At 38.8% G+C, this 27,528-nt stretch overlaps 2 protein-coding genes across 4 annotated transcripts in view; one reads left to right on the top strand and one right to left on the bottom strand.

Annotated features, from left to right (window-relative positions):
• Window positions 1-17,588, bottom strand: part of LOC116584623 — a 36,813-nt gene extending 19,225 nt beyond the window's left edge. For both annotated transcript variants that reach the window (XM_032333258.1, XM_032333260.1), the window contains exons 1-3: window positions 17,465-17,588; window positions 16,843-16,978; window positions 11,367-11,446 (exon numbers count right to left, since the gene is read on the bottom strand). In XM_032333258.1, coding sequence (XP_032189149.1) covers window positions 11,367-11,446; window positions 16,843-16,978; window positions 17,465-17,576 — 328 coding nt within the window. In that variant the 5' untranslated portion in view covers window positions 17,577-17,588. The remainder of the gene's footprint in view (window positions 1-11,366; window positions 11,447-16,842; window positions 16,979-17,464) is intronic.
• Window positions 17,589-17,623: 35 nt separating this feature from the next.
• The window catches only part of ARSJ (arylsulfatase family member J), an 87,838-nt gene continuing 77,933 nt past the window's right edge, over window positions 17,624-27,528 (top strand). The window contains exons 1-2 of one of the 2 annotated variants that reach the window (XM_032333257.1): window positions 17,957-18,040; window positions 25,372-25,483. In XM_032333257.1, the coding sequence (XP_032189148.1) occupies window positions 25,461-25,483 (23 nt within the window). In that variant the 5' untranslated portion in view covers window positions 17,957-18,040; window positions 25,372-25,460. Of the gene's footprint in view, window positions 18,041-25,371; window positions 25,484-27,528 lie in introns of both variants that reach the window. The other variant, XM_032333256.1, reaches the window with a different exon arrangement.

Raw genomic sequence — 27,528 nt, 5'->3', positions numbered from 1 at the left:
TACTTATTTTTTGAAAATTAAATTCTTTCTGAATAATTGTGCATAAGAACTGATCTTACTAATGATATACTTATGGAGTGTTGTATTTTAATTATTTTTTAATTAATATCTTCTGGCCTTTAATTATAAACAAGAAGGAAGACACCTACTTTAAAAAAGAATAATCAAGAACATATAGTGAAAAAGGATAGCAGGAAAGAAGAGGCAAGAGGCCTGGACTTTCACTGACTCTTTAGTCACTGATTTGCTATGTGACCTTGAAAAGTTAAGGAATGACTTGAAGCCAGACTGTCTTTACTCATTTGTGAAGTGAATACATGGTAATGGTTACCAGCTGTTTCCAGGATTGATGAGTTTGGGCGTGATCCTCCCATGTTACAGAAATACACCCCAGCTAGGCCTGGCTGAGCCTATTACCAAAGGGACGGAGTATATCAGGAAGCATCAGGCCTGATATCCACCACACAGGATGCCACCCAGCTGGAGGCAGTCCAAGATGGTGACTAGGAGGATCCTGAGCCTGCCTCCTGCAGACATACCAAATCTACAGCTACACATGGAACAATCCCTCAGAAAAACACCTGAAAACTTACTAAACATTTCCTTTTCAGTGGCCAGTGAGAAAAGGGGAGGAGAGGCTGGGACGCGGTCTTGTCATAAACCCCAGCCCCAGCACAGCAACCCACAATCAGAAGAGAACTTACAAATCCAGAGCTTCTTTCTGAGGCAGGGAAAGGTTGGCATCTCACATCAGGACCTCAACTTTCACAATCTGCACCTGAGAGATAAGACCCCAAAATATCTCACTTTGAAGACCAATAGGGCTTTTGTCTACAAGACCCAAAGGGCTATAGCAAACTGAGAAACTGCCCTTAAAGGGATCATGTGCTGACCTACTCACCCCAGGACCCCAAGAGAAAGTTTGCAAGACACCCAGCCTATATGTGAAGGAGATCCATTTGCTAATCTTAGAGTGTCCACCAAATGGACAGTGGTCTGTTAGGATACTCTCTGGGGGCCGAGGTGCACACAGGTATAATTTTTGAGCTCTCTCTCTTCCTTGTTAAAGCCAGTAAGTGTCAGGCAACTTTTTTTTTTTTTTTTAAATCCTTGGGGGTGTTTTCTTCATGCTCTCCCTCTGCAATGCTCCACAATGCCAGTTTCTCTGGGGTGGGCGGGCAGGGGGGCATTTATACACACAGCTGATGCCCTGGTTTTTATGTCTGGTGTTTTTTGCAGCTGCAGCCCAGGGAGCACCCTTTGATTCCTGGCTCTCGTGGTCAGGGGTACTTGCATTCCTGGATCCCATGAAACTCTAACAGTCAGACAGTTCTTCACAGACTCAGAACACTGCACATGTAGCAACTAAAACACACCCCCTGTTTTTCTGAGAGAGAGGCCTGTTTAGGTTGTCTGGGAGCTTTGGGCTGAAGGGCATGCTTCTGGTTGAGCTCACTTCATAGGAGCTTACAGAGGTGCTCTCAGGGAAGGAGTCAGCAGACTTGGACTCTGTGCTTTCCCTCTGCCTTGCTCTTTCTCACTGGTATCTTCCAGGAAGGATCTTATAACTTTGTCTGATGCCCTGATTTTTGTAGCTGCTGCTAGAGGACACCTCTACACCACCTGGTTCTGGTGCCCAGCAGGGCTTATGCTCACAGGTCCTACAGGACTGTGTATATTTGCATACTTTAAAAGTTGTTGCCCGAGGCTTTGGCTTCCAATCAGTCTGATTCTAAGTGCAGAGATCTCCCCCTCTGGGACACTGACAGGTCTTGGGACACCCTCACAACTGGAAGCCATGAAAAATAAAATAGGCTAATTAGATAATTACAAAGATTCAAAAGACTACCAAGAACTAGGGCAAGGTTCAAATGATAATATTCATCTCTTCTACAGTAAGCTATTATTTCAAGACTGGAAGAGGTGGCTGTTACACCTAATACAGAGAAACATGGAGATTCAAGCAAAATGAGGAAATAGAGGAATAGGTTCTAAACAAAAGTACAAGACAAAACCTCCAGAAAGAAATGAAACAGAGATAAAGAAACAGAGAAGAGTTCAGAGTAATGGTCATAAAATTGCTCACCAAACTTGGAAGAAGAATGAATGAACACAGTAAGAAGTTTAAGAAAATGACAGAAAATAAAGTACTGAACAAAAGTCACAGAGCTGAAGAATATAATAACTGAACTGAAAGTTACTGCTCAACAGCAGACTGGATGAAGACTGAATGAAGCAGAAGAAAGGCAGGTCGGGTGAGTGTGCAGAGAAGGACGTTGGGCACACTGAAAGAAAAGCCCTCTCCTAGTCACTGCAGAACCAGGAACAGAGAGGGCAATAGGAAAAGCAGGGAGAAAAAGAGAAAAAAGAGACAAAAATCTAGCACATTTTGATCACCACTATAAAATGCAGATAGACATAGTACTTCAGGGTAAAATTATGAGAAGAACTTGACTCTTTTTGGAAAAAACTTAACAAAATTCCTAAAATATGAAAGTGCTAAGAAAAAGGGGTTTTATGGAGGTGGCTTGGGATCCAGACTGACTAGGTTCAGATTCCTATTCCAGTATATGATTTATGTAACTAATTAATTAATTTCCTTTTGTCTCAGTTTCCTTAGTTATAAAATGAAAGCAATGATACTACCCACTCACAGGGCTGATGCAAGGATAAATATGTTAATAACCACATAGAACAAAGAACAGTGCCTGGCACCACTAAGCCATTCAGTAAATGTTATAGTTACAGTGAGCTTATCACTTCCCGCCAGATTCTGTGCATGATGCTTTTACAAGATTATCTCATTTTCCATGTCTAATTAATGTTTTCTGGGGCAAAAAAGCCTATATGGTAATTGGTATTCTCTTTGAAAAAGATATCATGAGGATAATATTACATTTATGACTCAAAGAAATCTAATATAAAATAATTTTGAGGTAGATAGCACTGTACAGTATGCTATTTAAATACCATAATAAAAAAAATCCATGGATGTTTTATTTATTCCACAAATATTTACTGTTTTTTCACTATGTACCAGACATATGTCAAAACCCTCTATGCAGAATATTAAAGAGATTTCTTTTGAAAAGATCTTCTTATTATCTTATTATCTGATAAAGGTTAAGGTCAGAATAAACTTTCTACCAAGTATATTATATTCATTAATTTTATTCCCATTATATTCATAATTTTCCTCTCTAGTTTTGTACTTCCTTTCTAAGAAGATATTCAGCTTCCTGTTTTCTTCTCACTTTGGTCTCTGCAATCAGTCCTTGTTGGTCTTTCCATTCCCATCTCGAGATGCTTCTCCTTTAGGAAGGCTCCATCACTTCTAATTCTTTGTATCATGGCCTGAGCTCAGATAGAGCCAAATTAACTATCGCAGGAGGATTGTTGCCGTATAGCAAACCATATCCAAACTGAGTAGTCTGAAATAACAGTCACTTCGTTTGCTCCTGGTTCTGTGAATAAACTGGGCAATTATGGTCTGGGCCTGCTCGATGGATCTCTGGTAACGCAGCTGGGGCTCATGGTCCAGAATGGCCATATTTATAGCTAGGTGGTTCTAGTATGCCTCATCTCTGGAAGCAGGGATTACTTGTCTTTGCTTCATGTAATTTCCCATCCTCCAGTAGGCTATTACTGGTTTCTACCCACAAGTTTTGAAAAACAGAAAGAGAAAAGGCAAGTCCCCAGATACAAGCACTTTTTAAAACTCTGCTAATATCAAGTTCACTTGTGTCCTACTGACCAAAAGAAGTCATACAGTCAAACTCACATTCAAGGAGAGGAAAAAAATGAATTCCTCCTCTTAACTGGAGGAGTTTTACAAAAAGGCAGCATACAGAGATATGAAGAATTTATGGCTAGTGTGCACAAGAGGCTAAGCCTCAAAAAAAAAAAAGGCAAAGTATCATAAATATTGGATAAAAATAAAATTTTTATTTGAAAATTCAAAAAAGCATTAAAGGATTATAATGAAAAAAATCAGTACTACATTGGATTGCCTTACACTTATAATGATAGAAGATCTTGATGTTTTAAATTACATATGGAGCAAACATAGGCACCAATTTCTTTTCATGACTTAGTTTCTTAGTCTCTTTGGGCTGATAAAACAAAATAACACAGGCTGGATGGTTGGGGTCTGATCCCACACTGGGTTAGGACCTCTGTTTTAGACTCTCAGAGATATACATCATCTTCACAGCACTCATTGCAATTGTAACTAATCACCGTTATCAGTTCACCCAGTAAACTGCAATTTTCATAAAGGGGTGGACCATGCCTATTTTATACCCTGTTGTATTTATCACCAATGACTGACTAATAGTGGACCCTTATGGGTATTAATTGAATGAATGGCAAATCAGGAAAGAGAAAAGAACAAAGAGATAAGTATACAAACATATCTTTGAAATTGATTAAGAGTATGTGAGCTAAGTAAGGGAATAAATAGCAGAGAGGCCTGCCTGCAAAAGTTAACAAAGGAAATAGTAATCCCCTGAGAGAATGATAACAAATAAAGATGTATTTTGTAGGAATTAAAGTAGAAGAAGGGTGTGGGCAAAGATTTACCATTTTGAGGATTAGAAGGCCCAAAGTGAAACTGAACCCAAGGGTGGACACAAGTGAACTCGATATTAGCAGAGGTTTAGTGGAAGTAAGTAGGACATTGGGCAATGAAAGTAGTTGATTAATCAAAAGGCCAGATATAGTGCAGTAGTCCTTGGCAAGGGGGCACCTGCCGTGGGTTCCCACCCTGTGAGAGACTATTGTCTGGCCATCCTCCAGTCATGCTCCTTCCCAAAAGGCAGGGATCCCACCCAGAATCCATATACCTCCTTCAAGATCATGTTTGGAATGTCTGGGACCTGGAAATTCCATGCAAAAATCACTCTTCATGTCTGTCACACAGCTGAGGGTGGGTCACACAGCTATAGTAGGCTGAGGGTGGGTCACACAGCTACAGTAGGCTCTCTGGATGAAGGGGAGAGCAAGACAGGACTGTTAAAGGGCAGTCTGGCCACATGGTCTGGAGGGGCTACATACTTTTAGAAGGGTCTTGTGGTATAGGAGCAGGAGCAGGGGAAGAAAGAAGAGTGAACAAGGACTGGGGACCAACTAACCCACCAACTAGGATCATGGAACTCTGACAAATCCAGGAATTCTAATCTTGAATCAGGTTTCCAGCTCTCAAATTGGTATCTTTGTTTCCCATATATATTCCTATGCTCTCCCTATTAAAAAAAAAAAGAGAGAGAATGCAAGCTTTCTAGGGCAGAAATAAGTTGGACAGAAGCTAAACTGATGAAGTCAAGAGATTTCAAACTGAGTCTTGACTTATTAGCTTGACTTATAACTTTTAAATATTTAAATATATGGCATATAGACCTCCATTTTTAATCTTGACACCAGCCCTGCAATGTTAGGGGTGAGCCTACCCAGGATGTATACCTTATACTAGAAATCTATGATTCTAAAATGATCTTTCACTGTGGGTTGATCTTGGCTGGTTATGGACTTTTCAGTATCCATAACTCTTGTTTTTATGTGGAAAGTTAACTAGACTATTCCACAACCATTGGCTTAGGTTTAGAGTTCCACCTACTCTTTTCAGATGGACGCTGAGTCATGTATTTGCTCAGGAATCCCTAGAGGCTAGAGGTTTTCTGAACTCAGAGAAATGAATAAAATTAGGGAGAGAAGAAGAACGTACAGGCATATGGTATTGGATGACTTCAAAACACTTTCGTGTATATTGTCCTAATATGGTTCTTAGAACTACTCTGTAAAAATAGATAGGGAAGTTTTCTCAGTTGAGAAAACTGAAACTCCAAGAGCTTGTGCCATGGTGAATTTGAAACTAATCTTCAAATATCCTTTTCTTTTTCAAGTCAGGAAAGAGGTGATATATTTACAAAATTTGAGGGTTTTTTCCTTAACAAAATAAGATATGTAAACCTACAGTGAATACATATATGTATTCTCATCATGAGAAGATGGTGTAAGCACTTTTTGAAAAGATACAAATTCCTCTAAGCTGGTTTCTGTTTGAAATCTCTCTGACTTCATCAGTTTGGCAGGTGTCCAACTGGCTTATGCCCTAGAAATCCTGCACTTTCTTTTATTAATGAGAAAGAAAGGGAACCAAAAAAAAAAGCAAATTTAAAGGATATAATTTTAGGGATAGTTTTTATCCAATTCTTTATTTTTACTTGAGGTCACTGCGACTTAGAAAAGCTAAGTCAGTTGCCCTAAATCTCAGAGAGATAGAAGGAAGAGCTAGCATGAAACCACATCAGATCCAGATCTCGGAGTTTTCCCCCTCCTCTGTGTCCTATGTAATAGTCCTTACTTCCTCCAGTTAGTTTTATTCTTTCTTTCTTGTTACCTTCTATTCTTTTTGACATGGTCTCTGCTACTAGTTTGAAATTATGTATAAGATATGCATACATATATCTTATATGTTAACATATATTTTTGTATATATATATTTCTGGTGTACAAAATATTTCACATTATTATTTTCACTATGCATTACTTTAGGTGCATACTTTATGTCCTTTATTATATTCATAATTATCATTTCTAATTGTCATAGCATTGCATCAGGTTGATGACTCATAATATATTTAATCCATTTTCTATCCCTTAACACTAAGATTTCTATTGTAGATAGTGCTCCCATGACCAGTTTTATTAACTATTTCTTTTATTCTACTACATTATTTTCTTAGGATAAAACGTCAAAGAATGATACTACTGCGCTAATATGTAAAGATATTTGTGGTTTGTATGTGATACTGTGATATATACTGCCATGTTATTTTTTGAAAAATATTTATCAAACAAACACTCTCAGCAGAGTATCAGTTTCCATCCACTCTTACTGATACTACAATTCATATATCATTCTTTTTACTAGTTTAATAGGTATAGAAATTACAATTGTTTGCTTTACTTTATATTCCTTTCATTACAAATAAGACCAACATATTTACTCTCTTTTGATCCATTTCTATTTGCATTGGTTGTCCAAATTCTTTACGTATTTATTATTGGAGGTCAAGATATTTTTCTTAAAAATTTGAATGAACTCTTTTAGTGGAATACATTTGAACTCTTTTCTTGTTATGTTACTAGAGATACCTTCCCAGTTTATTTTCCTTTTTCACCTTAATTTTGTAACAAATTTTGATACAGTCAACATTTCCTATCTGTTAAATTGAACAAGAAAAGCCAGTAGATACCACAATTTGTTTTTATTTCTCAATGTCTCTAAATTCTGTGGGCCTACTTCCTCTTGCCCTTCAAACTTCTGGAGTCAATCCTAAAAGCAAATAGTCTTGTGATTTCTCTGCTTCACAAAATCTGACATTCTGATTTAGGATATATATATTGTTATGAAAACTCTAAAGTTCATTTAAAGCCTATCTTTTGTCCCTTCCTCAGATCAGTACTACTTCAGCCTGGAAACCTAGAGTACTTCTCTCGTTTACTGTTCCCTGCCTAGTACTTCCACCCTTCCTTCCCTATCATGTTAACTTCAACTTCTGCTCCTCCAGGATGAATGTGCAAGGACAGAGAAAGGTGAGAGAGTCAAGTCAGTCCTGAAATGACCAGTATGATGCACTCTGGGCCTGGCAGTTGTTCAAGGGTAACGTTTTGTTGTATGTGCTCCCAATCAACTTTTGACCATCTCCTATCTGCAGTATCTCTAGGCATAAAATGGAGAGTTAGCCCTCCAGACTGGTCACTTACATTTTGACTTTTTTTTTTTTTTTTTTTTTTAAGTCTGATTGAGTCTGTGGGAGACCTTTCTGAACAGGACCAAAGACAACTCAAGGCCCCCTTTATTCATACATGGCCCACAACTGGTTCCCAGGAAGGCTTCAAACATCCTTTGTCCTGACAAGTTGTGGGAGAGCTGGCTAGTCCCTGGGAGCCTCTCTCTTTCTCTGGCTCATTGGCAGTCAGTCCTGAAGAGGCTTCTTCAAGCAGCAGCCAGACACGAGACCACTTGAATCTCAGAAGGTTAGCACCTCCCTCCTCAGGCCCCTGTAGGCAGGGTGAGGAGTTCTCAGGGCACACCAACAAGTTATTAAAATATCTCTTCACTCATACTCTCCAATCGCCACATGCTCTGACCCTCTTACTACCTTTGCATGGGTAAGAATGTTAAGAGTTGTCAAACTGGTTTTTAATAACTCCTTTGAAAACTGGCATCTTGTTCTGGCACACCTCTTAGGAAAATCACAGCTTTGAATCTTGGTATCTTAGTTAAAATATCTGATTTAATACTCTGTTGTAAGTATTTTATAATTATCTGTCATTAAAATTTCTATATCACTTAAAAACCAAAAATAGAAGAGTTTCCCGACCTATATTTCATATAATCAATTAAATTTTCTGTTGGGCTTCCTTCAACTTTTTTTTTTTTTTTTTACATATAGCTCTCTAATTTCAACTAGATGTTTTTCTCTTGGTATGTGCTATAAGATATGGGTTAATTAATCTTTTTTGATGTGGTTATATAATTATCTAATTATTATGTTCATCATTCTAAATGCTTAGTTTCTTTTATTTTGAGAAATTTATTTTCACATATTGTTTTCGTATAGTACCAGGTTTTGGTCTCTCCTTTCTTTCATCAATCAGTATTAAATTATTGTTGTAGAGTAATAAGTCCTAACTATGGTCAGGTAGGATCTTTATGTCATTTGGTAAGAGTTTATCATGCATTTAAGAATAGTTCACAAACTGGGAGTTTTCAAATCAACAGTGGAATGAGGCTCAGAGGTATATACTTATCAGATAGTTCATATAATGACAATACAGGGCCTTTTGTTCTATATGATGATTGGTTATGGCACTGGACTTTCCTTAGTGATAAGTTAAAAGTGATTACCTCGTGCCAATTTAGGGGAACAGCTTGTTTTAACTCTTATTCTTCTTACAAATATTATCATTTGTTGAGTTCTGAATTATCATCAGACTGAGGTTTTATTGGAATGACATTACACTATAAATTAATTTAAGAATAATTATAATAGGAATAAAAATTAAAACAAGCCTTAATACTACTTGCAATGGCAAAGGCTATTCTATGTGCTTTCATGAATTAACTCATTTAAGTCTCAAAACAACTGTGGTCGACTTAATTTTTGGCTCCATTTCATCACCTCTTCTGGCATCAACAACTTTTTTATAGCCTCATCCAGGGAAGGACATATTTCCCACCCCTTGACTCTGAGCTTAGTTATAAGATTTGCACTGGTCAGTGAGATGTAAACAGATAAACGGAGCCTTGATATGTGTTTGCTTGGTTCAGCTTGATCTCTTGTGCTTCACCTATGCCCCAACAAGAATTTGTGTCCATCCCACTGATCCCAGGAGGAGATGGGAAACAGTTGGAGCAGATCTGGCCCAGCAAATCCTTAAATCCATAAGAACATATTATTGTTGCTTTAAGCCTTTGAATTTCGGGGGTAGTTTGTTACACAGCATTATTTGGTGATAGATAAGTAACATGACACACTATGAAATAGATATTGTTATTATCCATATTTTGCAGATAAGAAAAATGAGGCAAAGAGAGGCTCAGTAACTTATCAGCTAGCAAGGGGAAAGTCTGATTCTTTGGTGCATCTTTCTGATCAACTTTGTAACACTGAGTCCTTAGTTTAGAAAACAGTTTATTCAAAACTGTGTATTCAAATATTTTCAACTACCAATATAAATATATGCTTTTCCTTATAAAGGCTTTGCACGTCTTATCTGGCTCCTCTAACATTTATATGATTTGATGATTATCAATTTCTTTTAATAGATTTTGAGTTAAAATAAAACCCTGTTTTCTTTTCAAACCTACTTTGTTAATCAACACTTCAATACTATAGAGCTCTGTCATTGTCTGATAAGAAAAGAGCTTTAGTAAGTTATTTGTAGAGAGCTTGTTCCAATGAATTAACACCTACTATGTTCCTCATCTCACTGTTCTCTTCACTCTTGACTTTATTGACCTTTCTCACTTCCTTGTGTGTTAGTTCTCTTCTTCTTAGCTATTTGATACTCTGTTCTCTTATGATGTCATTCTCTTGTTTTCTCTTGGTACAACCACCTGATGTAACTTAACCTAGGTTTTTTCACATGTAAAATGGTAATAATAGCATCTATCTGCAGAGGCTGTGAAGAGTACTGGGATAGTTCATGAGAAACCACTTAGCATAGTGCTGGCACCATTCCATTATTGAGTAATGTTCAATAAAAGTTGCCATCTTTGCAGTTACATTTCTCTTGCTACTTCTTGGTTTCCCTGTGGACTCTATTTCATCTTCCCTATCCTAAATAGCTCTGTCCTAGGCTCCTTTATCACTACTTATTCTCCAAATTCCCTTGGGAAATTTTACCTACCCTGTCTAGATGTGGATACAATTTTCTCTCCTCCCTTGTTCTCTGAGGTCCAGATCCATATATCCACCTATCAACTGCACTCCTCCATTGGGATGCTTCACATATCTCAAGTTCAACAACACCAGAGCAAGTTTTTCCATTTAGTCTTCAAACTGCTAGTCCTTTCAAGACTTCTACCATTATGAATGGTACTACCATTCAGGCAATTTCCCTAAACCTGAAACTAGGTATAATCATTTATTCCTCCCTCATTTTTATTCTCCAATCACCAACTTCTATTAGTTTCACCACTATATCTTATACATTCATATGATTTTTATTCTTAAGATTTACGTGATTCATATAGTCTTTAAAACATATGATTTTTATAAATTCATGCAGTCCAAAATTGGGAACACACTACTTTCTGGATGCCAGATCGGGCACTTAGTCTTACTGAGTAGCCTTGACTCTAGATTTCACTAGCCTCATTGAGACCAGAAACTAGCACATTTCAACCTTGGGAGGTCAGTACCTTTGAACAGGACAGACCTTTGGCTCATGCCACAGGGAGAATACTACAGATCCTGCCAGAAGACATCACTATAGATGAGCTGGGTTTAGAACCCGGCCTTTCCTTCCAGTCTTTCCTTTCAGTGTATCTGAATCCAGCAGTGCCTGCACGGTCTATTGCCCCTGTCACTCACCCACTTAAGCTTTAATGCCTTTCCCTTCTTTTCTTGATCCTGGTGGCTTGGCTATATCCCAACTTTAATTCTTCCTACCATCTAACAGAAACTCATTGTTCAGCCCTCAGATGTTCTGACTCTAGATTTATCCACCCCTTTTTCAGCTGTGTTTCCCATATTGTATTGATAGATGGCACCAACATCATCCATTAAATAATCCTATCAAAACTTCGATGATTTGGCTTCTAAATCAGTGGTTTTTCAAAATTCTATACATACCACAATCACCTGGAGAGTTTTTCTTAACATAGATATCCCCAAGCTCTGGATATTTTGATTTCAGTCTTGGGTGGAATTTCCTATTTAAAATAAATAAATAAATAAATAAAAAGCCCTAAAAGAATCTGATGGGCAGCCTGGTCTAGAAATTGAAATGCTACATGGCTATGCAAATAATAAAGAATTTTACTTAAAATTTAAGCAGTAAGAACAGATCTTAAAATGTGGAAATTACCAGGTTTCCCCACAGTACAAACTCTGTTTAAAAGTCTGCTTTCGCACATTTGTTGAATGAAAGATCTTGTCTTTGACAGTTCAGATTTTCAGAGTTCCTAATGTCAAAAACCTTGTTACTTTTGGGTAGCTATGTTTATACACTGTTGAAATTTTAGTGTCACTCACATTATTCAAATTGTTACAGCTTATTTCAACAGAGACTTCCCAAGAAAGAAAAGTGATCTTTACTTAACAATTACTGAATCAGTTACTTAACCACCCTAATCAGAGAGCTCTTGTTTCTTGAGACAATGGCTCAAAGCAGCCTTCATTCTGGAGTCTAATGAAGAGTTAATAAAGATGAATAGGGAGTTGATTATATAGAAAGCATATCGAAATGGCCATATTAGGACAAATGTTTCTTTTAGACTGTGCATGAATTTAAACTTGGTGACTACTCCTTCATTTTTAAGTACTTACTGTGCTTATAAACCCAAACAAGCAGCAACCGACTTTTAAATCTTTTTAATAGTCTATAAATCTCTGGAGTGACTATTTTCACAACTTTTTAAGCCTACATTTAAACATCAGCTGTATCTTTTAAGCATCTAATTACATGTTTAGTTGAAAATAAGTGTGTATAGAAGAAAGGGAAATAGGGTAGCAGGCATGCTCTCTTACTAAGCAAAATAACAACAATGACTTATCTAGGTGTAACTAGAACAACTACTTATCAATAGTAAGCTAGGGCATTTCCGCCCATGCATACTGGGGGCTATGGGAAATGCCTTTATGGTAAGGATTAACATGAATGTTTAAAAGAAATTTGTGCAACTATCCATTTTAGTGTTTTTCTATGATTTTCTTAACTTCTCTATTTACTGATAGGCTTTTCATATGCACTCCTGAATTCCACCCTGGCATCCACGACCCATGGTCTGTCCCCTAAAGAGCCCCAGGCCACTCTGTGTTGTCTTACTCTGATCTCCCCTCTGATGGTGACCTTTTTGACAATACCTTCTATTATTTTCCTTTTCCATCTTCCAGTCAAAGAAGGTCCTTTACTGGGTCCCTGATTCCTTTTGCCACTTGTTTTTCTCTTAAGTGATTAATTACTTCTTTCTAAACTTTTAACAAATGCCCCTCTCCCAGAAAATGATGTAGTCATAGCATAGTTATTTAATTTAAGGAGTATATTGCTGTAGAAATTTCACACTGTGGCAGTTGTGTGATTCTAGTCTTTGTTCCTTCAAATCATTCCCTAAAAATATCCTGGGATATCTCTTCCTATATTTTTACGTCTTGCCCTAATCAAAAAAAAACTTGGATAGACTTAGTGCTCTTAGGGTAAAATTCAATTCTTCAAATTTTTTAAACTGAAGCCCTTATTTGTTGCTTCTATGTCTATGTCTTCTGTGTCTATAAATCTATACCAGAAAGGACCTTAATACGACTTACTTAAGTACTTTCTCATGTTACGTCCTTCTCACAGGACCTCATCACCCTAATGCCCTCAAATCAATTTCCAGTGCTTTAAACCTTTTCAAATCTTCTCAATATCTGGTGTGATCTGAACTTCCTAACATCATATACCATACGACCCCAGTCAAAACGTGTCTCGGGCAGTTGGTCTTCCCTTTCCTTTTACCTGAAATGTCCTTCCTTTAACTTCCTCTCTTCTTTCCCAAATTTTGACTGTCGTTTAAGGCAGAGCTAAAGTCCCATCTCCTGATTAAGCCTCACTGAATAATCAGTCTGCACTAATTTCATCTCGAGGCAATTCTATTTCCTCTCTCTCTTTACTGAATCAAATAGTACCTTTAACTTTTGTAACATCATCCCATGACTGTGAAATACGACTATATCTAGGCTAAAATAAACCTATGGTGTTGTTCTGTAAGTGAAGCTAATTCTTGAACACCAAAAATGCTGGCTTTAAAGTGAGGAAAAAACAGTTAAATTATAGAGGGTCTCTTTTTTTTTTTTTTTTTTCCAGCATAACAGTATTCATTATTTTTGCACCACACCCCGTGCTCCATGCAATCCGTGCCCTCTATAATACCCACCACCTGGTACCCCAACCTCCCACCCCCCGATAGAGGGTCTTTAATCTGGGATTTCATGAGGATGCTAAAACTACTGCTTAGAGTGCATGAAACCCAATCTTGTTATGAGAAATGTGAGGTTTATGTGCTTATAATACCAGCGTAAGTACAGTAAAGGATAGGGCACTCAACAGCTTCTGATTTCATTCTCAAGGTATTTCTTGTGGATGTGGGAATAACCATTATCCATTTCCCACTTTGGCTAGGGCACCCAACCAATGGATTTTCCCTTTGACTCACATCTCATTTGGCCTGCTGTAGCATGACTATTCTTGTTTCTTGGCTCTTACTGCTAATTGTAAATAGTTCTTAGTTTCCCTTAATACTTGTACTATTTACTCCAGAAATGGCATTTTTTAGGACCAAAGTTCTGCCCTTCTATCCTCAATGTGGAGAGGATGCATGCCTTGTGTGAAGATTAGAATTCTCTAACTCTGGCAGCTGTGTTCTCTCTGTGCTATGTGGCTAGAAAATATCTTAATACCCACTTGCGGGAAGATTATTTTTTGAAAAACATGGGTTTTGAAGACGGATTTGCAACTCTAAGTTTCCTGTTAAAGGAGATAACAGCTTTTCCTCAGCGCCACTAAGGTGCTCTGTTCTGCAGAAGCTAAGGCCAGGGAGGGGTGAGGCCCTCATTTCATCCTGTGATTAGCACCTTGCCTGGTAGCATCCATTCAGCATTCACCTGCACCATGGCCTCCTTCTGGGAGCTTGTCTGCTTCTATTCAACCCTCATCCTGCACAAGGATGAGGTCTGGGTCACAGAGGATACAGCAGCTGGTGTAAATGTTGAGCCTTCTGTGGGTGTAAATGTTGAACCTTCCTAGCTGGACTTGTGTGCAAAGGCTCTGGCCAATGTGAGCATCAGAAGCCTTATCTGCAAAGTAGGGCCTGATGGACATGTCCCAGGAGCTGGTGCAGCACCAGCAGAAGGTCCTGCTCCTTCCACCACTGCTGCCCCAGCTGAGAAGAAAGTAGAAGCAAAGAAAGAAGAATCAGAAGAGTCTGAGCTTTGGTCTTTATGATGAAACTTCTGTAATCTGTTCAATAAAAAGCTAAACTGTTAAAAAAGAACGAGGGGTGGATACCAAACAAAGTAACATTTCTCTCAGTTTAAAGGTTACTTCCCTGCACCACCTCACCCACTAACCACACCCAGTCTAAGTCAGATTTCTTTGTTTTAAATTTTCTCTTAAATTTGTTCCTTTGCTTCAGAATACTACAGAATAGTAGGTAATATTTGGAGTCTGGGGATGATTCATTGATCAGCTTATCTCTTCCCATCAATGTAAGTTCCACAAGAGCAGATGCTGTGCCTGATTTAGTTAACCATTACTTTCCCTTGCTACTTGCATTGGCCCAGCTCTTCAGATATTTGTTGAATGGAAAAGTATGTCATAAAATTGGTAGAGAAAGAAAAGTAATAAAGTATGTAAAGCACTGTATAAACACTGTAAGTCATATGTATGTATGTATATATGTATATATGGTATATAATCGGTATATAGAACACTATGGTTATCACATGGTAAGTCATAAATGTTATTATTATCTACTCTTACTTGAAATCTGAACTGAAAAGTACCCTCTTTCTTGCAGAGCAACACGGACACTTCTTGTGCTACGTCATTGACTAACCCCAACTAAAAGCAGTCAATCCATCTGAATGCCTGTTGACACTCAAGAACCTTGTTAGGCCTACAAAGCTGGGAACCTTATCTCAGTGCAATATTCAGTTCAGTCATTACATCTTTGGTGATTTACCTTACAGAATTGTTAAGATCATATTTCCAAATAGGACTTCTAACACGGCTCATCTCTCCACAGACTAATCAGAATGGCCTCATGGAAGAAAATAAACTAGTAGAAGCCCACACACATTAGCAAAATTACCTATATGGAGCCCACGGCAAGTTTCACAGGTGCTAAGTTTCCATTTTACGAAGGTTTTGCCTAGAAACTAAACAGGAACTTTAGCAACAAAAAGGAATTAAAAACAAATGGCTAAGTGAAACGTAGATTTATGCTTAGGCAATTGGGAGAATCTGGCTTTTTATGTGCCAGCCCATAGTAGGTGTTCAATAAATAACTTGAACAAATTTTGGAAAAGAAAAACATGTCTCAATGGCTCTTGGCATTGACTGCCTCCTCTATAGGTACCACAAATCCCTTTCCTGATGGAGCAGGGCTTTAAAAACCTGTGATTCTACTAAAAGCAGGCATATCTTCCTAGTCAGGACAAGCTTTTAAAATACTTTCACTCCACATAGTTAAAAAAAAAAAAAATGATGAAGTTCCTGGAACTATTATATGGGAAATGGTTTCCTTACTGCAGGAGTGCAGACTGGGCTCTCAGTTCCCGAGGGTGAAATGTGTAACTCCTCCTCGCCCCACTTTCTTGGCTGGAGATGCCCTGTGGGTAAGTTTTAGGAGCGGTAAGAATAAGGGGACAATTTCAATATCTTCACGTAGGGAGAACCTCTTGAGGAAGTCAGGCTGTCAAGGCCAGCAAAAGGGAAAGGAAATTCAATTTAAAAACTTGTAGTCGCGACTGTTAAAAAAAAAAAAAAAAAAACCGGGGGGGGGGAGGCGGGGATAAAGGAGTAGGAAAAATGGGGGGGGGGGGGTGGAGGAAAGAGACTAGTAAAGGAAAACTAGAAGAGGAAGAAAGTATGCCACGCAGTTTGTTGTTTCTCCTGCTCTTCTCTCGCTCTCCCTCCGAAGCTAGAAAAAGTTTGCAAGCACAGCGTTCGGGATGGGCGAGAGAGCTCTTCATTTACGGACCCACGAAAAGAAGCGCCCGCTTCACCCCAACCGATCCGCGCCGCCGCGGTCTGCCCCTTGTCCGGATGATGGAGGGCAGCCGGGGAAACCCAGAGAGGAGTTAGCCCTGGCGGACCCCCCTGGATCCCGCAGGGGCCGTGCAGAGGCGCGCGGCTTTCCCTCCGTCCCGCAAAGCCTCCCCTCCCTCCTCCTCCTCCCGGAAAGGAAAAAGGAAAGACCTAACCTCTACACCAACCTTACCCCTCCCCCTCTTCCTGGAGGCGCTAAAGCAGAAAGTACCGTTCCGTGATTCACTGGACAGAAAAGAGGGAGGAGGCGGCAAAGAACGCCTGGTGCCAAAACTAAGTAAGTTGGCTGACAAAACGCACCCATCTTTCCGCGCCTCGGCCGGGTGCACCAACTCCGCGGAGACTGGTGGGCTCGGCGTGGAACGGCCGCCGGGCGGGGACCCCGCTTCGCGCCCCCACGCGCTCCAGCGGCCCGGAGACTCGGTGCCCGACGTTCCTGGAGGAAAAGGGGGGTTAGCCGCGGAAAGAAATCAGGAAACTGGGCTTTTTCCCCCCCTCGCTTCGCCGCCTAGTGTCGGGGAGATTGGCAAACGCTCTGGAGAGGACCGGGAGAAAGAGCCCTGGAAAAGTGGAGAGAGTGGTCAGGAAGTCAGTCCCCTTCAGGCAACTGTTTATCTGCTAGAGCCGGGGCGAGGCGCGGCGGCCCGACTTCCAGGGCTTTCCAGGTGCGGGGACGCCGGACGGCGGGTCCCAGCGACCCGCGCGCGCCCGCGAGAGCCTCGCCCCGCAGCGTCCAGGGCGCTCTGGCAGGGAAAGCCCCCACAGAAGGGGGCTCTCAATGCCTTACTAGATAGACTTTTTCTCCCGACAGCTTTTGGGTGGAAGCATTAACTTTGTGTGGAAGCCGCTCGCTCGGGGGAGCGGGGAGGAGGAGAAAGTGAAAACTGGAGAAGAGCGACTCCTTGTTTTTCCGACGTCTCACCACTTCTACAAGGTTGACGTTGTTGGATGTGGTGACAGCTGAGAGGGGCGCAGGACTTCTTTCCAAGTGGAGACGGTCCACCGCCTGCTCGGTCGACCCCTCCCGCGTGCATGTGGGCGGCGGCGGCGGCGCGCGGTGCGTGGTTCTGCGAGTGGACTCTCAGCCGGGACCCGAGTGAATGGCCCCCAGGGGCTGTGCGGGGCCTCCGCCTCCCCCGCCTCCTCGAGCCTGGGTCTGGCCGGGAAAGATGCTAGCCATGGGGGCGCTGGCAGGCTTCTGGGTGCTCAGCCTCCTGACCTACGGTTACCTATCCTGGGGCCAGGGCTTGGAGGAGGAGGAGGAAGCGACCTTTCGAGCTCAGTCTGGAGAGAGACCGGAGCCCAGTACGGCTGCCACCTCCCAACCCCATCTCATTTTCATCCTAGCGGATGATCAGGGATTCAGAGATGTGGGTTACCACGGCTCGGAGATCAAGACTCCCACTCTTGACAGGCTCGCTGCCGAAGGTGTTAAACTGGAGAACTACTATGTCCAGCCTATTTGCACACCGTCCAGGAGTCAGTTTATTACTGGAAAGTAAGTGTTACCACTTCGTATATTTATTCCTTGGAGAAATTTTATGCATTTAATTAAGACCGAGCTCCTAATTTTAAGGAGTAACAGGGAAAAAAAAAAAAACAAAAAACAAAACATAGCAAACGAGTGAATGAATGAAATGTGGTATTGAGTTACGTTGAGTATTAAATTGGATACCTTGTTAATGATCTTGAAAGTCTCCTCTCTAGTTAGGCTCATTTTCTTACTCTCAGAGCCTGCTGGGAAGTGCCCTCCAAGTTTTTAAATGAGGTTAGTACTTGTGAAGTCTCACCTACCAACCACATGTCTCCAGAAGGGGTCTCCTTCTCCAAATCTATTTTGTTTTTTGAGCATGCTCAGATTTGTTTCAGGTGTCGCAACAGAATTCACCATCGCCATTACTGATAAGAAAGACAGATGGAAAATGTTCTGCAACTCAGTTTGTTCTTAAATCTAGAATTGAATACTCAAAGCTGTAAGTTCTCATGGACATAAAAGAGGTCAAGGAAACAGATGGAAAACAATGTAAAATCAGTGTACAAATGACTGTTTGGGTCTTTGATAGGTAACTTTCTCTAACTGGGTCAATAACGAGGGCCATGTGTGATTACCAAGGTGATTCTCAAAATGCAAGGAAATTCAATGATGAATGTTCAACAGGAGTCAAATTTCATCTGAAGTTTTCTACTGCTCCTCACACGTCTTGGAATTTTCTGGTTAACTCTAAGAAAAATCAGATTATTTGGATGCTTAAGTAAAGCATTTTTAATTTGTTGCTTTCCTAAATCGCTTAACCTCCTGTTTAAGACAGTCATTCATTTTCAAAGTTTATTCTATCCTATTAGAAGGTAGGTTACTGTTACTGATTTGGATGTCTAAAGTCAGCCTGTGCCACAGAGATAGACTAGGAGGTCTGGAGGTCAAGCCATCACTGGACAGTGGTAGAAGAGAAGCCTAGTGGTTCAGTATATGTGTCCTGCACTTTCAGTGTCGGGGAACCCTGCTTCACGGAAGTTGTTCTTGGAATTGGATCCTCTCAAAGTAGCCAGTATCCATTGGAAAAAAAAAAAAAGATTATTTTGTAAGAATCTCTGTCTTGCAGAGACTTTTGCTTATAACATGATTTCCACTGCTTAGCAAACTGTCAGAATGTAGCATCACTGCCAGAAGAAAAAAAAAGAAAAAAAATCCCATCCTTTCCTTTCCTGAGAATGAGAGATTTAAAAAAGTCTCACTGTTCTTCAGAGTCATTTTAAAGGTTATCTGTAGCATCAGAAAGTCAAGGGTGTTTGATATTTATAAAGGATCAGATTTTTGGCTGGAAAATAAGTCCATCTGGTGGCCTGGTCAAGTTCTTCATGTCTAATCCCAAACACTCTTACATTTGGCTTATGATATAAATGTGTCATAAAAGCTCACTAAATCTCTTCAACGAATTTAGAGAATTTAGATTTACTGAGATAGCTGATAGTAGTTGAAAATATGTACATGAATCATGTGAATTTTATCTTTCACAATAGAGCATATGCTATAAGGCTTTTCACCAAGTAAGAACATTTAGCTCCTAAACATTTTCTTGCACGGATAATATATCTGGCTTTATCTTTCAATCTTTATGTTTACTTAATGACATGAAACAGAAATGAAGCTAGAATACTTCCTAACTTTTGTCTTTTTTTTTAAATGAAGATAATATACAGTGTTTCATTTATTTTAGGCATACAACATATTGATTCAACAACTCTATATATTATGCTATACTCACCAAAGGATAGCTAATTTTCCTTTTGTCAAAGGTTGACTCTCTTGTTCTTTCAATGCAATCAAATATCTAATGAAAAGATTCATTCTCCTATTAAAATTTTCTATTCAGTGCGACCAATTGTGTAACTAGTCTATAGACGAGAAGTTTAAATAGATACTGTACTTGATTTAAATTTTTGTTTGATTCAAACAGTTGAAGACATTTTCATTTGCAGTTCTCCTTTTAGACTGGAAGCTTCCTTGTAATGAACACAAATATAAGAAAGAAAGTAGTGACAGAAGCCTAGTTGTGGGCCTAATGTTAATAGTGCAGAACTCAGGGATTATGGTCATTTGTCCTTTCCATGAGCACATGTGTATACTCTCTGGATCTTCTAAAGTAAATCAAAATAAGAACGAAGAGCAATAAAAACCTAACTGTCCTGAATTAAAGTGAAAAATGTGTTATGCAAAATATGAGAGGATTCAAATCTTTCATAAAGAAAGTTAAGATGATTAAAACTGAGGCTACTTTTTTTTTTTTTAAAGATTCCATTTATTTATTTGACAGAGAGAAATCACAAGTAGATGGAGAGGCAGGCAGAGAGAGAGAGAAAGGGAAGCAGGCTCCCTGCCTAGCAGAGAGCCCGATGCGGGACTCGATCCCAGGACCCTGAGATCACGACCCGAGCCGAAGGCAGCGGCTTAACCCACTGAGCCACCCAGGCGCCCCAAAACTGAGGCTACTTTTAATACTATTAACAAATCAAGCCTCCTTTTAGGTTTTGCTGAAGTTCAAAATGTAAAAATCTATTCCCCTATACTGCATAAATGTGCTGCAAATTCCAGATTGCTTTAATAATTTATATCATACCCATCTGGTAATATTAAATATCAGTTAGACTGTCAGCGAGCATTCACTGTGCACAGACAGATCCCTGTATTGGAGCTCTGAGGAATAAGTAAGAAATAAGCCTTAATCTCTGGATAGTGGTCTTCAAATTTAAATCTATGAAAAGAATCACTCAAAAAGCTAGTTAAAATGCAGATTTCCAGGCCCAGCTAGCAATTTGGCTTCAGTAGGTCTGGGGTTGATCCCAGAAATCCGTAGTTATTTAGCAAACAGTTCAGGTTATTCTGATGTTAACAATATCAATACAAATTAAGGGTGTAATTATTAAGTGCTAACATCCATTGTTCCAGGGTAATGCATTTTTGTCTCACTTAATCTTTATAACACCCTATGAGATAATTGCTGTTGTTATGTTCATTTTTTTATAGTTATGGCAAAAAATAATTTCAAGAGACGTAGTAATGCAGGGGCTCTGTACATGGGACTTCCTGAAACAGCACTGTATGTGTTCAGAGTTGGCCTGGTGATAAAAAAGTTCGATTGAGAAAGTGGCTGTCTATGTTTGATTTATTTCGAAGTAATTTTCTCACCTTTTGTTTTGTTTTTCACAGTTTTACAAATAATGACATGGCTAAATGACATTATTTTTTCTTTTTTTAAAGATTTTATTTATCCATGTAAGAGAGAGAAAGCCCAAGAATGGAGGAGGGGTAGAGGGAGAGGGAGAAGCAGGTTCCTTGCAGAGCAGGCAGGCTGATGAGGGGCTCATTCCCAGGACACTGAGATCATGACCTGAACCGAAGGCAGATGCTTAACCCACTGAGCCACCCAGGCACCCCGTGACATAATTTCTTCTTAAAAGAATATAATGAAGGCTTCAGAAAGAGAATTAAAAGTTTTGCAAAGTTTAGAGGTACCCGAGTGGCTCAGTCCATTAAGTGTCTGACTCTTGGTTTTTGGCTCTGTGCAGAGTCTGCCTGAGGATTTTGTCTCTCCCTCTGCCTCTCCCCACCTCTGCTGTGTGCTGTCTCAATCTCTCTCTCTCTCTCTCAAATAAATGACTAAATCTTAAAAAAAGAAAAGTTCTGCAAAATTTAGACATGCATTTTATGCAGACTTTAGGAAAAATTGACAACCTGAACTAAATTTATATCTTTGGCAATAATTTTGTTTTTTTACTATTTTGTTGTTAATTTTTCTATTTGAAGTGCCATGATGATGATTTTTATAAATTGCAAAGGTAACTCAAATGTGTATTTGTAATAGGATATTTGATAAATTCATTTTGTGCTAAAAAAAACTCCTTCTTCTTGCCAAGGGTAGTCATTCTCCTGACTTCTAACACCTCAGGTTAATTTTTGCCTTGTGTTTGAACTGTATCTTAATGGAATTATAGAAAATGTACTCTTTCATGTCTGCCTTCTTTCTTTTAACATTACATTAGTAAAACTTTTTCATGTTGTTGCCCGTAGATGTAATTAATTCATTCATCCTCATTACTGAACAGTGTTCTTTTGTATCAATATATGACGATTTATTCATCCATTCTACTGCTGACAGACATTAAGGTGGTTTCCAGTGTTGGGGCATTATAAATAGTGCTGCCATGAATGTATTTGTATGTGTTTGTTGATGAACATATGTATATGATCTTTTTGGACATCTATCAAGAACTTAGATTACTGGGTTATGTGTGTATTCCTTTTCTGTGGATAGTTTTGCAAAGTGTTTCCAGCAGTTTACACTCTTACCAGTTCACACTCCTAGCAGTGTATGGAGAGTTCTAGTTATTTCGTATCTTTGTCAACATTTGATTTTTTTTTTTTCAATTTAGTCATTCTGGTTGTTACACACTGGTATACCATTATGGCTTAAATTTGCATTTCTCAGGTGAGTAATGAATTTGGACATCTTTTTATATTTTTATGGACTATTTAAATACTCCCTTTTAAGAAGTATCTTTTAAAGTTTTTGTCTATTTTCTCATTAGGTGATTGTTCTTTCTTATTGATTTGTGATAGTTATTTATATATTCTGTTTCTTTGTCAGATATTTGTACTGCAGATGTCTTCATCCACTCCATGGCTTACTTTTTCACTCTTAATAGTGTTTTTGATGAACAGAAGGTTTTAATTTTAATGTAGCCTAGTTAAGACTCTTTTTCTTTTTATATCCTATTTAAGGTATCTTTGACTAAATCAAGATCTTTTTTTCTAAAAGTTTTATTGTTTTTTTTAATATTTAGATCTATAATTCATCTGAAATTAATTTTCTGTTATGGTATAAGTCAGGGTTCAAGACTATTTTTTTCCCATGTGTATCTCTATTGGACCCACACTATTTATTAAAAAAGCCGTACTTTCTCCACTACACTGCAGTGGACTCTATTCTGTTCCATTAGTTTCTTTGTCTATCCTTGTGCCAATACTACATTCTTAACTCTTATAGCTTTATAATACTGATATCTGGAATGTAAGTTATCTGACTTGCCTTAGCTCTTCTTTAACGGTTCATTCATTTTAATATGGGAGAAGGGAAAATATAAATGTACAAATGCAAATAGGTTGGGAGATTTGGTTTTGGAATAGGGAGTAGTTCTTTTCTCAATTATTCTACTCTTTAAGTGAAATAACAAATGAGGTCATTAGCTGAGAATAAAGATCTGGAGGTTTAAAGACAGAAATAGAAAAATATTCTTCTAAAAGAATGAGAAAGTGAATTAAGTAGAGAAATGCTGTACAAATACAGGGCATTCAACTGAGCCCACTTGAGATTTGCGGTCATAAATTTAAACAGAGATCGGTCATCGTTTGTTTGTTTTTCCTGTGCCATGGCCTGGTGCTGATGCGCAGAAGAAGTGCCATTGAAAAGGTAGACTTAAGGGGCACCTGGGTGGCTTAGTGGGTTAAGCCTCTGACTTTGGCTCCCGTCATGATCTCAGGGTCCTGGGATGGAACCATGAATCTGGCTCTCTGATCAGCAGGGAGCCTGCTTCCCCCCAACTCCTGCCTGTCTACTTGTGATCTCTCTCTCTCTGTCAAATAAATAAATAAAATTTTAAAAAGTAGATTTAACTAGATTTGGGGCTTTGGCAGATAATGCGATCACGGACTCTAAATTGGCAAGGAAAAGAGGAAGACAATAAGGAGCTAATATTCTCTAAGAAATCACCAAGGTCGATGAATTGACTGTCTTGCTGCGGTTGAAGTGAGGATACTGTAATAAACTTGGAAAGCTAGATAAATATTGTTAGATGGAGAAATTTGAGCTTGGGATCAAAATTGTGTGAGTAGTACAGTTTTGGGAAATGTCAGGGGCATGGATGCTAAGGTGAGGTGGAAGAAAACATCTTCAGACATGAGGAAGGCACAGTTTTAGAAGGGCAAGCTATTGGATAGATCACTTCAGCAGATATTGAAATCATTAACAACAGTGAGAGAAGCAACATTCAAGAGGATGGTGAACCAGGTGCTGGAATCATTTATGAGTGCAGGGCCTGGAACTGGGTAGGTGAAGGAGTCAAATAGGAAAGGTAGTCTATGACCTGTTGCCTTGCTTTTCAAATAAGTTGAGCTTTTAAATGAAGGCAAGAGCCAAAATTGTCTGAAAGTGCCAGTGAGGAACTAGGAGGACATTTTGCTAATGTAAGACTTTCAGTAACAGAAGGCTTCTTGGCAAAAATTAGGGAGTTAGCAGTAGAGAGGGATTGGTCGAATCAGAGTAGAGATGTATAGAGATATATAGAGATTAGAATCCGTGTGAAAGACAATACATTGGGAAAACTGGAGTTAGAGTGAAAACACAAATGGTGCCGAAAGGCATGGTAGGATTTTTTCTACACGATCTCCTAGGAAATGATAAGTGTTCAGTTTTAATTTTAGTCTCATTCTGGAGATTGAATGAGCTCCTGACCCTTCATCAGCAACTACTGCAGCCATACTGTATATAGTCAGACACACAAGTCAGGAACTCTGGGCGCCTCATCTGGTCCAGGAAGATAGGATCCATGTAGGCCTCTTCTGTAGACTGCAGTGGACTGTACTGGCAGGGAAACATGTCTCTTGGGAGTTTACAGAGTATTGTTTCTAGGTACGAGATTATCAGTCAACAATTATGCTAGTGTTGAAAACCCTGAAAAAGTAATTGAATTCTTTCAGCCACTCTCACAGGAGGAAGAGTCACAGAAGCTAAGGAGAGTAGGGTTTAGTGATTCCATTTTGTAGGTATGTGGGTCCACATACATTTCCCCTCTGTTTCTATTGTAAACATAACATCAAGAGTCATACATGCTTTCTCTTCCATCCACTTCCTTTATCCAAAGCCTAGTTTTAAGTAGTGTTCCACATACTGAGAATACACAATAAATATCAGTTGCTAAGAGTTTGCTTATTACATTTGTAAATATTTAGTTAATGCATAAACATCTAGAAAAATGTTTATGGTTTGAAGTTTAGAAGAAACAGAATTTTTCTTCCAAGCCTCACTTTGGCTTTGGAAAATGACTGTAACAACAAAGAAGAGGGTAGCTTTAAAGACTCACATATCCATTTCAAAAAGAGCAGCTCAACAGAGAAGGCCATTCAACAAATAGCTGCCTCTTCCTGTTTGACCTCATAGGTTTTTCTGACAGTAGAATCATGGTCAAGTAAGCTATTGGCACACTCTTGTGATCAAAGTCCCTAATTTTAAATGAGTCTCTTAAAAAAGGTTCCCTCTGAAATGAATTGCTATTCAGGTAATCCTGGGTGAGTTTCCTGAGTGGCTGTTCTGAAAGGTGGACATTTATCCAGGTGTGGAGAGTTGAGAACATTTCGTTTCATCCAGATGACCTCTCCCAGAGATCAAAGGTGGGAGAAGCGAAAGACTTAGAGCCCCTGATTCTAATATGAGCTCAGTATGAAAGCCTCTTTTATTTCAAAGTTTGGTTTCATTCAGATTTTTTTCCCACAGCAATATTCAAGAATTAATTTCACTACAATCTTTTTCTGTATTTTACTTTGATTTAATTAGAGTGTGTTGCAGTGTTCTTTTATCATTCTAGATAGTAAATATTCCCAGTAGTGTTACCTCATTGAGACATTCATTCCCTCTGTGCTCTGTTGCAGAAAAGACTTTTTCCTCTAATCATTTACTCCCTCTCTCTTCTGATTCACTCAGCATATTTGCTTTATTCCACCATGACTCTCATTACATCACCAGCCTCAGCAAACACCCTCCCTGGGTTGCCCTGACTACCACAGCATTGGACCAGAAATTAATTTTTACTGACCACCTTATTGTACCAGTCACTTTTCAAATATCCTGTCATTTGATCTTCACACCTACCCTGAAAGTAAACTATTTTTATTATTTTGAAAAAATAGTTCTGAAATATTTAACAGACGTCTTCCTTTCATGGATGATATATGAAAGTTATAGAGAAATTATGTAAGTTGATCACAGTCACACAGCTTCTAAACAACAGAGCCTGTATTTGAACCTAAACTTGGGTATCTTCAGCAAGACCCTTGCTGTTTTCATAACCTCATTCTGCCCGATATGAAAATTGTAAGCATATTAGTCTAGTCTTTAAAATAGTTTTTAGCCTTATTTTCCTCTCTCAAGCTTCACACTCCCCTCTAGGAAAAAGGATGATTCACTGTTTCTTGAGCACATTCCATACTTCACTTTCTTCCTTCTTTTGCACATACTGTTTCCACCCCTTGGAATTCATGCCCTATCTCTCTTTGCCTAAATGCCAGCCACTCAGACTCACCTAAAATACTACCTTTCCTGTATAGCTTTCCATGATTCCTTAGCCAGAAATAATTTATTCCAGTGATGACCTTTCATAATCCTTTCTATTACTGTCTTATTACGCATGATTTCTACCTCATTCATAGCTGTCACTGGACCTCATACCTCTGGTTTATAATCTCCATAAATCTCACAGTGCTTTGTACTAATAGGCACTAAGTGTATGTGTAAAGAATGAGTGAATGAACAAATGAATGAATAGATGAATAAGTGATTATTTCCTTCTAGCAGGCAAATAGAGCAGAAATAGCATAGAATTTATAGTGAGGAAATCTGAATTACAGTGCTGATTTAATGAACAAATTCCTGACTGACCTTGAACAAGTAGTTTAATCTCTCTAGGATTCCGTGATTTCACCTGTGAAAAAAAAAAGGAATAATGTTATTATATATATTGCCAACCTTAAACTGATCAATTGAGTTAATATATGAAAACAGTGTGAGAACTTTTAAGTATGATATAGCTTTTAAGTAAAAATTATTTTAAATTTAGAGCTACAGCTCTATAATTTTTAAGCATATGCAAACTTTAAAGGAATAGTTTGGTTTTTTTTTTTTTTAAGTTTTCTGTGATACAGTCATATCTCTTCCAATTTCAGTCTATCAGTGCAAAGAGTTAAAATGAAATCTCATATGCTTTAATTTCTATACAGGAGTTTTTTGCATTATATTATTAGTTCTGAGATGTTCAGGAAGATGATTAGGGACATATACTTTTTCAATTTCTGCACTTGGAGATGGTGTGTGTTGTTGTCATCATGCTTGGCAGAATCTGATGGAACCCTGCTAAGCTTGTGACAACTGAAAGCAGATGCATATTTAAACAATGACATTAAGAGTACAACACTAAATGAGAAGAAATGGAAATAGGGTAATGGAAAGGCTGATGATTAATTATATCAAATTCCTTCAATCAAAAACAACTTTAAAATTTTACTGAATATCATTAACATATCTCATTCAGCTTTGAATGCCAGTTCACCCAGGGTCTACAGCTCAGTAGGTCCTCAATAAGTTGTTTGGAATTAAGACACTGCTCTTGGCTTCATGGGAATTGAAATTTTTTATGCTCTGTGACCACTATTTCAGTCACCTT

The sequence above is a fragment of the Mustela erminea genome, chromosome 2 (genome assembly GCF_009829155.1).
Source record: "Mustela erminea isolate mMusErm1 chromosome 2, mMusErm1.Pri, whole genome shotgun sequence".
NCBI lineage: Eukaryota > Metazoa > Chordata > Mammalia > Carnivora > Mustelidae > Mustela > Mustela erminea.
Note: the sequence above shows the minus strand (reverse complement) of the source record. Positions and strands in the feature narration are given on the sequence as shown.